The sequence below is a fragment of the Chelonia mydas genome, chromosome 2 (genome assembly GCF_015237465.2).
Source record: "Chelonia mydas isolate rCheMyd1 chromosome 2, rCheMyd1.pri.v2, whole genome shotgun sequence".
Lineage (NCBI taxonomy): Eukaryota > Metazoa > Chordata > Testudines > Cheloniidae > Chelonia > Chelonia mydas.
Genome location: NC_057850.1, coordinates 247,266,110 through 247,278,236, shown reverse-complemented (window position 1 = coordinate 247,278,236; position 12,127 = coordinate 247,266,110). Strand labels below are relative to the sequence as shown.

The window sequence follows — 12,127 nt, the reverse complement described above, 5'->3', positions numbered from 1 at the left end:
TTCCAGCTGTGAATTAGAAACACACCTGTGCCTTGTGTTGTTGCTGCCATAGTAAGATGAATTATTCAAGTTGTGATATGGTTTTCAGTGAAAGAATTGGTGCTAGCTAACATAAACATACAAGATAAATCAGATGTACAGTATGTACTTCCAAGGGACATGGTGAAGAAACAATTTTTTGGGTCATTCCGAGATGGAACGAGCAAAGCCCTAGAAAATACTGAACACTATGGGGAATTATTTTACAGTGGCCAGGGGATGGACTAGAAAACTTAGAACATCTTTCCGTTTCTCACTTCTCATTCTTTGGTACTCTGTGCTAGTAAAAACGTTCTTCACCTTCCAAAATAAGCTATTATGTGCTTCAGTATTAGATTTGGTACTGAGATGTAAACTTTCCATTTGACTTGTTACACAGCCAAAGCTACTAAAGGACTTATCTGTACAGGGAAATTGATTGGCACTTATTTAGTAGACTTAATTTCATATATCTTAGAGCTTTTATAGCTATGCCAATATAAATCCCACATGTGGGCACCCTATTCTGGAATAAAAGTAACTTTATTCCATAATTATTCTAGAATAAAGTCACACTGATTCTGGAATGGAGTGTCCACACACAGACTGACATAGCTATAGGGGAATACCAGTTGCCTGTCAACTTTCCCTCTAGACAAGTCTTAAAATGAGTTCTGAGTAAGTGGGGCCCCTGCTTTATGAGACAAACTTCAAGGAAATATAGTTTCCTAATAACCAAAATAATATGATAGCACTTTTATATTAAAACTGGTCTATAAATATTAATGAACACTACACAGAATTAGTTGCTCCAAACTTTTAACAGAATCATCTTAACTACGCAATATGCTTTGGGATGATTTTTGGCCTAGTTCCCCAATCAGTTTACAGTTAGGGATGATAAACACAGACGTTAAAGCCGAGGGCAAAAACCTCACACAGTTATCAGTGTTTAAGAGCCTGATCCAGCTAAATTAAATTCAAAGGTGGGATAACCAATGACTTCAATGGTAGTTGGACTGGGCAATAAATTAGCCAGCCTCACACAATAGAAGCCAAGAAATCTCCAGTAATTTATTATTTATTAATGTTTTGATTTTTTAAACAATGATCAATTGAAGACAATCTATTTTTATTAGGTAATAATTAAAAGGCACAGAAAATATAGACGCAGCAAACTCTGAGAGGAGGACATAGCTATGCCAGCATACATTTTAAATGTAGAGCAAGACTTACTCTTTTTAAATTTAAATCTTTGTAGACTTCCTTGCAATTTAGGAAAGGGCAAATTACTACTAGAGACTTTAATATTGTACTTAATATCCTTTTGAGCTGAATGGACAGTTCATTTGTCTTGGAGCTTTTAAATTAAGTTGTATTCATCTCAATAAGGTATTCTCTTTGAGTTGCAAACACTCCATTGAGATAAACTGGTGGCTCATACCTTAGAGCTATTGAATCAGGCTGTTGGCAGAGATCATGGGTTAATTTCTAAGGCCTGGTCTACACTTAATCTTAGGTTGACACAGCTACTGCTCTCAAAGGGTTGAAAAATCCACACATCTGTCTGATATAGTTTTGCCAACCGACCTACAGCGATCCTGGAGTTTGTACAGCGATGGAAAAAATCTGTTCCATTGCTCTAGCCTGTATCTACACTACTAAGGCACCATACGCACAGAACCGCATAGCTATGCTGGCATAACCACAGAGCATAGATAGCACAGAGCAGCCTACACCAACGGAAGATGCACCCAAGGTGCCTTCATCCTCTACCCCGGGTTGACTATGCAGAGGACCTGGAACAAGACTTTACATTGTGGGAAGTAATGACCAGATTTACGAAAGACCAAAAACACAGACCCAGAAAAAGATGGCATTTGCTATAACTTCCTGAAAAAACAAGACCCCAGTTGCCTGGTATTAACTGCCATTTTCAACAAATGCAAATACTTCTACCGTCCTTCCAGCTTCTGAAAGAAGTCCATGACGGTGTTTGTCTACAAGAAAGGCAAGTGAGACAACTCCAGTAACTGGAGACCCATCTCTCTCTATTCCACCATGTACAAACTGTATGCCAGCTGCTTTGGGGCTAGGATCACAGACTGGTCAGTGAATGGAGGAGCCATCAGCTCCATCCAGAAGGGCTTCAAGTCATGCGAAGGCTGCTATAAACACAACTTTGTCCTTCAGACTGCCAAACACCTGTCAGGGATGGCTCAAGTACAGTTGGTCCTGCCTCAGCACAGGGGGCTGGGATTTGATCACCTCACAATGTCTCTTCCAACCCTGCATTTCTATGATACAGTATACCTCTATTATATCTTTATACTGATATAACTGTGTCCACACTCAGGTTTTACCAGCATAGCTAAAGTCATACAATTGCAATTGTAGACAAGGCCTAAGGTTTTCCTACAGTGCATATATGCAGCTGCAATTCTGCTGAGGTCTTTCTGAAAGGGGAAGGTATTCTGATGCCTGGTCTACACTTGAAAACCTAGCTACATCACTCAAGACTGTGAAAAATGTCATGCCCTGGGCACAGTAGGTAGCTTTACCTATCTTCCAGTGTAGACATGGCTAGGCAACAGAAGGATTCTTCTGTTAACCTAGCTAACTCCTCTTGAAGAGATGAATTAACACCACCAGAAAAAACCCTTCTGAGGATATAGGAAGCATCTACACTATGGTTCTACAACAGAAGAGCACAGCTGCTGTAGCACAGACATACCCTGAGGCTATGTCTACACTACAGAGCTTATACTGCCATAGCTATAATGACATAGCCCCCTAGTGAAGATGCAGCATACGCTGATAGGAGTTTTTCAGTATGGGCTGGTCTACACTATGCGGGTGTGTGGGGATTGATCTAAGTTACGCAAATTCAGCTACATAAATAACGTAGCTGAATTCAATGTACTTAGATCTACTTACCGCGGTGTCTTCACTGCGGTGTGTCGCACTTCTCGTTGAGGTGGAGTACGGAGTTGACACTAGAGCGATCGATGGTCGATTTATCGCGTCTATGCTAGACATGATAAATCAACCCACGCTGGATCGATCGCTGCACGTAGATCCAGCTGGTAGTGTAGACAAGCCCTATAGGAACACCACCTCCCTAAAGGAAATTAGCTATGTCAACAGAAGCACTCTTCTGTTAGCATAGTTGTGCCTACACTGGAGGAGGGGGGTTGTCAGCATAGCTATGTCACCAGGGGTTGGGGGGTGTTTTTTCTTGTCCCTGAATGACACAGCTATGCCAGTCTATGTTTTAAGTGTAGACTAGGCCTACCTTCCATTCTCTCTGTGCCCACCACAACTTCAAATCACTACTCATTCATGAACTTCCACTGAGCCTTCCTATGCTTGATGGAGCAGTGTTGAGCCTGGGAACGTTTGCAGCTGGTTGTCAGAGCTCATGCTGCCACCTCAGGAGACTCATAGCTGCAGCTGTGCACCACAGGCTGCTCACATGCCCATGAAGATAACAAAAACAGCTGGGAACATCATAGTATTTTACCCCATCCTAACAACTCCAGCCATTTTCTCTGTATCTCTCCACAATCCCACATCTGCACTCATAATTACACACTACCATGACCATCACTGTTCTCTTTACTATACCATTGACCTGGGCAGGACTTGTAGTGGGCTGGCAGACACTGCTGTCTCAGCAAGGGGTAATGCAATCTCCCTGAGAAACACCTTAGGAGAACAATGAGTTTTAAAACTGCTAAACTTCTTAACAGTTGCCCCAGCACTGCACTTCTCCCTCCCTGCTGAACTCCATTTCTATCTGTAAAATGGGGATAATGATGTTTGCCTCTTTTGTAAGCACTTCTGAGATCTACTGATGGAAAGCACTATAGAAAAACTAGGGATGGATATGGGACTACACTGCAATTTCTGAGGTATTCATTAGATCTACAACCCAAAAGAATGGTGTGAAGTCTGTGTAGCTTTGCCAGCATAGCTGTGTCCACACTAGGAATTCTTTGCTAGTACAGTATGCCAGTATTCCTATAACAGTGAAGCACTCCTAGTGTATTCATAGCCTTCGCTCTTGCATAGAGCCATAGACCTATTTCTTAAAAAACAGGTAAATATCCTACAGGTCAGGAGACTGAGGCAATTTGCCCAAGGTCACAAGGCAGGTCAGTGGCACAGCCAGAGCTCCTGAATCCCAGTTCAGTGTCCTCTTCACTGCACTGTGCTACCTGTGGGATTCACATTTAAAAGGTTGCAGGGCCCAGCATCAGCTATCCTGGTTACATTCACAATGTTGCCTAAACAGGGTTTGTCTACACAGGGAAATTGACCAGCCTCGCTCTTCTGGAGTAGCTCAATTACACCATAATAAGGATGTTGGAATAGCTAATGCTGGTGCCACCTTCCCCCATGCAGACAAGGCCAGAGAGAATTTTCACGGGGAGAGGATCCCCCAGGGCTCCTACACGCGCAGATGGGGCCTATGAGAGGAAGCTGTAATGGCCTCCCCTCCTCGCAAGAGAGGAGACACGAGCAGCGGGAGGAAACCTCGGCAAAGCAGGGCACGTCAGAAGAAGGGAAATGGCTCTTTCCTGGGGTCTGTCCCGATCCCGCCCCCGCCCCACCTCTTTTTTACCACGGCGGGGGCTGGGCCTCACCAGACCCCCACCCTCGGCCCTAGCCAGATGGCGCCCCCTAGGGGAGCGCAGGGATATGAGGCTAAGAGAGGTCACGTTCCCTGCACACGTGAGATTCGTTCCCCGCACCCTTCGCCGCTTCCGGGCTTCCGTAGGGAGCCGGCTGCCCCGCCCCCCCGCTGACCGTGCGAACGCAGCGTAAACAAACGGCCGGGAGCCCGCCGCGCAGCGACAGGTGCACAGGTGAGCGATCCCCGGCGGGTGGGGGCGGGGCCTTCCCGCCCCTGGGAGAGACTCAGCCACGCGCTGGCGCAGCCGGGCCCCGCCCCCGCCCCCTCCTCAACTGTCCCCGCCCCCTACTGCCTCTGCGGCCGCGGGGGGAAGCAGGTGCTGTGTTGCCCGGTGCCCCCTCCACACACACACACACGGCTCCTCCCCCTCCCCCAGGACCCCGCCCCGTGTCCCACGGACCCTGCAAGGGGATCGCGGCACCGGCCACTGAGAAGCAGCCACCGCTGGGGCCCAAGACGGCAGCTGGGCTGGGGGCTCGTCTGCACTAGTGGAGGCCGGGCCCATCGCTCGCTCCCCGCGAGTGGCTTTACCGCTGTGACACCGTGTTAGACAGGCAGGCGTGGTTAGGTTAGAGGTGGGGAGAGGCTTAGATGAGTAGGTAACCCTCCCCCGGCTCGGGGAGTGAGCTGCAGACCTGAGCTCTAGATGATGCTTAAAAATTAGATCGACACTTAATGTGGCTCAGGGCTGTGACAAATTTCTTGCTCTGAGCGCCGCCGTTAGGTCGACCTAGGGCCCAGTGAATTCTTTCATCGATGTAGGTACTGCCTCTTGGCCCATGTCTACGCTGCCTATAACTACGTGGCTCGGGGTGTGGAGCATTCACACCCATAAACGACACAGTTACACCGACCTAATTCCCCCTGTGAGCAGCGCTGGGTCGATGGGAGAGCTCCTCCGTCTACATAGCTACCGCCTCTCCGGGAGCTGGAGGGCCTATGCTGACGGGAGAAGCCCTCCCGTTGGCCTAGGTAGCATCTTCACTGAACGCTAACAGCGCTACTGGGGCAGTGTAAGTGTAGGCGAGCCCTTGGAAAGATGGATTGACCACATCAACGGAAATGCGCTTCGCATCATTTTTGGAAGCGTCTGCACTGTGGCACTGTAGTGGTGCCCATATGGTGACTGTAGTGTAGACATAGTCTGAGCATTTTACTAGTGTATACAGGTCCTTACAGAGCATTTACTCTTACTATATTTGGATACTTTTTATTTAAAAATACACCCAACTTCTGGAACTGGTAGTACTTTTTATCACGATAGCTGCATATCCTAAAGACAATGACAGTGCCATTCTCCCCCCTCCACCCCACTAATAACTAATCTCTCATTTCCATTAGGCTTGACTCCTTGGCATGGTTAAGTAGATCAGTGCCACAAAGATCAAGTTGCATTTGATTATCTGCAAATGGTTACAGGCAGGATTAGCCACTGCCACAGAAAAGGAAAATGTAGAGCTATAATTATTTTAGTACTTACATACCTGTCTGCACTTATGAAATACCCATCACTGCTGTATCATTCTTTCACTGAAGCGGGGATGCTAGATTTGAAGGAGCAGTGGCTGTACAGGCCAGGCTTCTCTGGGAAAGTCCAGGTCTGCATGCCTAGTAGAGAATCTGCAGTGTATGAGTCCAAGTCCTTCCATGGAACTTCTAACATTAACCACCATGACACTACTGTGGTCTCTTGGTCCCAGGAGACCATGCCACATCAGCTTCCCCCTTGAGCTGGCCATGCCGCCTCACTTTGAGCAAAGCCCAAGTTATTGTGTTTTGCTCAGCCAGCTTTCACCACGTAGCCCCTGCTCCCCCCCCTCTATGTGGCTGCCAAATCTCATTTCTTTACCTATTTGCTCTTGTGTGTCATCTAGAAGAGGGGAGCAACTGATTCTGTGACTGCTTTTTATTCATAAACATCTGATGTTACATTCAAAACATCCATTGGGAAATACCCCCACAATTTTATTGAAAACAGCTTTGGGAAATACCCCATAGCTTTTAGTGACGCATCACGAAAGTGAAAGTTGAATCATTCCAGGAACATTAATGTCGGAGGATGGAGAGGTATGTCTAAATATTTTATGAAGGATTCTGTTTTGAGTACTGCAGTTTACTAGTCATGAATGAAATTAATAGTAAGATCAGAAAATGGCTCTCAACTTTCTGTTTAATAAACATGGATTATTTTTATAGGTTAAAAAGTTTGTTTGAACCTTTGCCTTTACAAAAGTGAAACTACTTTGTTTTTTATAGAGATATTCTTAAGATAATTTGTTAGAACAGGAGTAAAATACATTTAACTTAGGATTTTTCAGTCCCTTTTTTCTGTTTTAATAGTTTAATAAAAATCACAACTAAGCTTGATTTACAAAACTATACCAAAAATTGTTGATAGTATAGCCACTGTATGTATGATCAGTTTTCAGATTCAGTTTGTATTTAAAATTCTGCACATTGATGTTAGTATATGCTCCAATGTGACAAGTATATTTTGAAGACTTAGGGAAATGGAAGCTGTTACAAAAAGAACAGATCTGGAGTTTTAGTAAAACATCTAAAGGAGGTTTGCATGTAGATACAGTGTAACAATTTGAGATTTTTAATCTGGTCTCAACAAACATCATAGTTTCTGTTACTTGGATAATTTATTGTTTAAGGCAATATGTGTTAAGTAAATATCTGCTATAAAATGATTTCCAGAATTCAAAAAAGATAAAAATAGTAAATAATAATGGGGTAAATGAATTAAAAGCTGCCTAAAAAAGAATTGCTTGTGTGCGGATGAAAACATAGGGAGAAGACTGTATTAGTAATACCCCCAGTGCTTTATTCTTATGTGACTGTGTTAGGCCCTTTACTCTTAAGCCTGGAGAAGGGCTATTACAAAATAATAGAAACAAAACGGACAGGGCAGCTTACGTCAATTTCTGCACAATTTACTTTTCTATTTAAAAACAAAACAGTTTCTTGTCTTTGTGGTTGCAAAGAAGCTTCCAAATGTCATCCAAGTGTAAATTGATTTAGTGTCGATCAGATTACGGGGAGACTGTCTCCTGGCAAGGGTAGCCTTTGCCTACAAGTTAGGTTTTTGTTTTTAGGAAGGGAGGACCTTTTCAAAACCAAATATTAATAGAAACGTTTCTAATTTTTTCCCCATTTCCCATGAACTGTTTCTAGCACTGTCTTAATATACAAGATCGGAAAGTGAAGCTATCTACAAGCAAAAGAGAAACTGATCAATCTATTTTTACCATCCAGTTTTAGAGGAATGAATGTGTAAATGCCAGCATTTAAAAAAACTTTCCATGTAAGCTGAGGAATACTTTTTCTAAATAAGTTTGGGTGTCTAGGGTCCAAAAGTCACCCACCAGAAGCCTTCATGTGCATTCAGGTTTTTCCCTTGTATCTCCTCCATTTCTACCTCCTCCCTCTCTCCACTACCTTGGTTTCCTATTTTACCAGGATGTGACTCCTCTAACTTGGTAGGTCAATATTAGCTGTTCAAGAGTTTTACTCCCCCACCCCGCCCCCGGGCCTGCTTTCACTCTGCCTGTTCTGGCTGAGGCAGAGATAGAGTGTTAGAGTCACAAAGCAATTTATTAACACAAAGTAAAGGTTGCCTGGCAGTATCTCATGCCTTTTCATAACATCAAATTCAGCAAAACATAACTCTTTATTTGCTGGTATTCAGAGGCTAAGGTACACACTAGTGCAACCTTAACTCTGCCCCTCCTGCGGAATTATCTGCATGCGCTTCAGCTGTCTTTGTTTTTTTTACGTGTAGCTGTGTTGAATGGTGGAGGGATTAGTGGGATAAATTTGTCAGAGCTGTGATTGTGATATGAGGTGATCTGCGGGGCCCTGCCCTTTGGGAGCAGAGTCTCTGAGTGCCTCTGCCTGCCCCTCACCTTGAGTGTGTACACTGAGGGATGCAGTTTGCCTCATTTAAGGGCTGAGTTGTGTAGAGTATCAGTAGCTGTGCCCAGGATTGTCACCAGTGAAGTAGGATGCATGAGTGGTATGTGAGTGTTATGGTGGATAAATGAAAGCATAGTAGTGGTAGATGAAATCCTGTTTGTTAGGGTGAAGCGGGGGGTGTAAAATGGATTAGGCATTTGAGTAGCAACATGCCCAGCAGTCATTCTCACGTATCAGCATAGAGCATGTGTAATTCATTATCTTTCAGAAAATACTTGGAGCCCTTTCTAAATTATCTGTACAAATTAGCAGGACACATTTCCCAAAAGTAGAAAAATCCCTCAACAGAGTCAGTTGCAGCATGACTAAAGGTCATTCTCAGGCTTCTGCCAAGGGTAGGGTTTGAATTTATAGTGTACGTGTGAAGCTCAGCTTCAATGATATCTGCACTATGTCCCCTGGAGCCACCAAATTACTGTGACAATGGATTGCCTACACACCGTCATGCATAGACTTGCTGCACATGTGCGTTTCAATCTCTGGCTTGTGAGTTTTATCACATACTGTTCTAGACAGCTGAACTCTTCCATATTAACTTTGTCAGTATTGCTTTGCCAAAGGGACAGTGGGTGCCATGCACCAGCTGAGATAAAATGTCAAGTGAATGAGATCCGGGGAGGGGACAAGTAGAGCCATGGTTTGAACTCCGGGTATGTGGAAAAAAGAAATAAAAAGAACCTGTTGATTTTGTAAAATGCTGGCTTTTTTGGAGGACTGTATCTCAGGAACCCCTTGCTGAAATGACCCCAAATTTGGACCACTAACGCTACCCAGCACCCTCATGAGGCACAGAAATTTTCAAGACAAGCTGAGTAAGCGTGCCGATTTTAGAGTTGATCTTTACAAAGAAAGTGCTGCTCGACCTTCAGTATAGCAGAGTTGGTACTTCGATACAATGAGTGTTCTGATTTGGTTCAGTGGGGGCGGGAGCTTAGCTGAGGTAATAGCCTCCTGCTTATCCAACCAGTGAGAGAGTGAACTCCAGCAGAGAGCAGGAATTGAAACTATTCTTTAGCTTCCCGCTGTTGCTACAAGCTGCCAACATTCCAGAATGGTAGCTAGATAGGTTAGTAAAGACAGAGCAGTCATGGCCAAAACCAGGACTGTTGGCAGTTAAGAAAATGGAGAAAAAATAGAACATGTATGGTTAAAAAAGTGATTTAAAAATTCTTTTAGTTTTTATAATCTAAGATGTCACTGGTACCCTAGAAAACATTGGGCCCTGGTCCTCCAGCTAGCTCTGTGGAGACCCAGGGGTTAACCTGCATGGAGCCAGCGGCAGGAGCAGGGTCTTTGGTTTTTTTAATATATTATTTTTAACCTATGACTTTTCCTTATAAACAGTGAAATTACAATAAAGAGAAGTATATAAAAGCAAACTAAAGAAAATACTGTACAATTGTTAGTAAATTTCCATCTCCAAGTTTAAATGAAATTTGCAGAGTTAGTTCATTTATTGGTTTGATATTGTACTTCACTTGTTTGGTTATTTATATTTAAAAACTGCATTACTGATGTTTTGCTGGCAGCCATTATCTTGCTGAAATCAACACTTGTCAACAAAGTTCCATCCTCCTGTGCAACTGGTGTAATAAAAAGAAAAAATGCTAATGTTTAAATAGAAAAGTTTTCCCAATTATTCCATAATTATCAGAGCACAGTAAAAATTGAATTAGAATCTTTGTAAATTTGCTTTTAGTGTATTTTTAAAATACTATATTAAATGCAGTCTTCCTACAGAACTTTGAATAATACAGTGCATGTTCCCTGAGGCCCAAATCCTCAAAGATATTTAGGTGATTTAAGTAAAAATAGTGGGAGGTAGATGTCAAAATATCTTTGAGGATCTGGGCCTGAGTTAAACAAGGTCTTTTGATTCATCAGAGAAACAACCATACAAACAGATTAATTAGTTTTTTTCATTTTTCCTATTGTGTTTTGTATTAAAGAATGGCGCAAAAGAAATACCTTGCAGCAAAACTTAAAAACTGTTTAAGAGAAGACAAAATTCAGCTTTGGAAACCTCCATACACAAATGAAAATAAAGAAGCTGGTCTGGAGCTGAAGGTACGCATTCTGCCTCACTGTTCTGTGGTCATTTTTTTCACTTTTATTTCATACATGGCACATTTTACTATTTTATGTTTTACTAATGTATGTTCTTTTATTTTTCTGTTAGGAGCTTGCACAGAAATATTCAGCCAAGGTGAATCTCAGTGAAAATGAAACGGAGTGCATTCTTGAAGAAATAAGATGTGAAGCAATTGAGCGTGGAACAGGAAATGAAGCTTATAAGACAACAGGGATTGCAAAACTTGAAGTGGTTTTGCCTCCTAAGATGAAAAAAGTAAGTCTGTATACATTAAAGTTATGAAAAGAAGCATAACTAAAATCTATAGTAAAGTCCATACAACTTTAATTCCGTATCTGGTGCAAAACATTTCATTGGTGCAAAAAAGCTAAATCGGTTGGAGGAGGGGGGAATTCAGTTCAGTCATAAAACTATCTAGAAAAAAAATAAAGAAAACACATTGCAGCTTTTCCCTCTTTAGGGTCATTCAGGAACAAATTCTGAATGGAGAAAAATGAACCAAATTTAACTTGATCTTTTCTGATCTCACCATCCAAGTTAAAAGTGAATGTATGGTGCTCATTCAGTTTTACAACTTATATAAAACATCTAAAACTGTCAGTATATGGATATTGTTCTTTGTTTAATCACAGTTTTAATTATAAACAAAATCCTTATTTAGGCACAGTAAGTAACCCCAAAACAACACCATCTTTTGTCATGTAAAGGACACTTATGACAACTGTCTTCACTAGGGCTGTCAATTAATCGCAGTTAACTCAAGCGATTAACGCAAAAGAAATTAACTAGATTAAAAAAAAGTTACGATTAAACAATAATAGAATGCCAATTTAAATATAAATATTTTGGATGTTTTCTGCATTTTCAAATATATTTATTTCAATTACAATACAGAATACAAGGTGTACAGTGCTCGTTCTATATTTTTGTTTAAAATATTTGCACTGTAAAAAAGATAAACAAATAGTATTTTTCAATTCCTCATACAAGTACCATAGTGCAATCTCTTTATCGTGAAAGTGCAACTTACAGATGTTTACGTCATCACCTGAAAGTGAGAACAGGCGTTCACATGGCATTGTTGTAGCTGGTGTTGCAAGGTATTTACGTGCCGGATATGCTGAACGTTCATATGTCCCTTCATGCTTCGACCGCCATTCCAGAGGACATGCTTCCATGCTAAATTTAAATTTTGTATTCTCTTATTGTTTAACGTTGTGATGATCACAACTATTTTTTTTAATGTTGTGATTAATTGAATTTTTTTTTAATTTAACTATGATATACCTATATACGTGGGTAATACTGTAAATTATAAACTTAGCTACTTTAAATGG

General features: G+C 42.1%; 1 protein-coding gene across 4 annotated transcripts in view; it reads left to right on the top strand.

Annotated features, from left to right (window-relative positions):
- Positions 1 to 4,752: 4,752 nt before the first annotated feature.
- The window catches only part of NUB1 (negative regulator of ubiquitin like proteins 1), a 32,263-nt gene continuing 24,888 nt past the window's right edge, over positions 4,753 to 12,127 (top strand). Inside the window, exons 1-5 of one of the 4 annotated variants that reach the window (XM_037891136.2) lie at positions 4,756 to 4,889; positions 6,592 to 6,784; positions 7,898 to 8,027; positions 10,648 to 10,765; positions 10,878 to 11,045. In XM_037891136.2, coding sequence (XP_037747064.1) covers positions 7,993 to 8,027; positions 10,648 to 10,765; positions 10,878 to 11,045 — 321 coding nt within the window. In that variant the 5' untranslated portion in view covers positions 4,756 to 4,889; positions 6,592 to 6,784; positions 7,898 to 7,992. Of the gene's footprint in view, positions 4,890 to 6,591; positions 6,785 to 7,897; positions 8,028 to 8,063; positions 8,203 to 10,647; positions 10,766 to 10,877; positions 11,046 to 12,127 lie in introns of those variants that run through there. The other 3 variants (XM_037891137.2, XM_037891138.2, XM_037891140.2) reach the window with 3 other exon arrangements.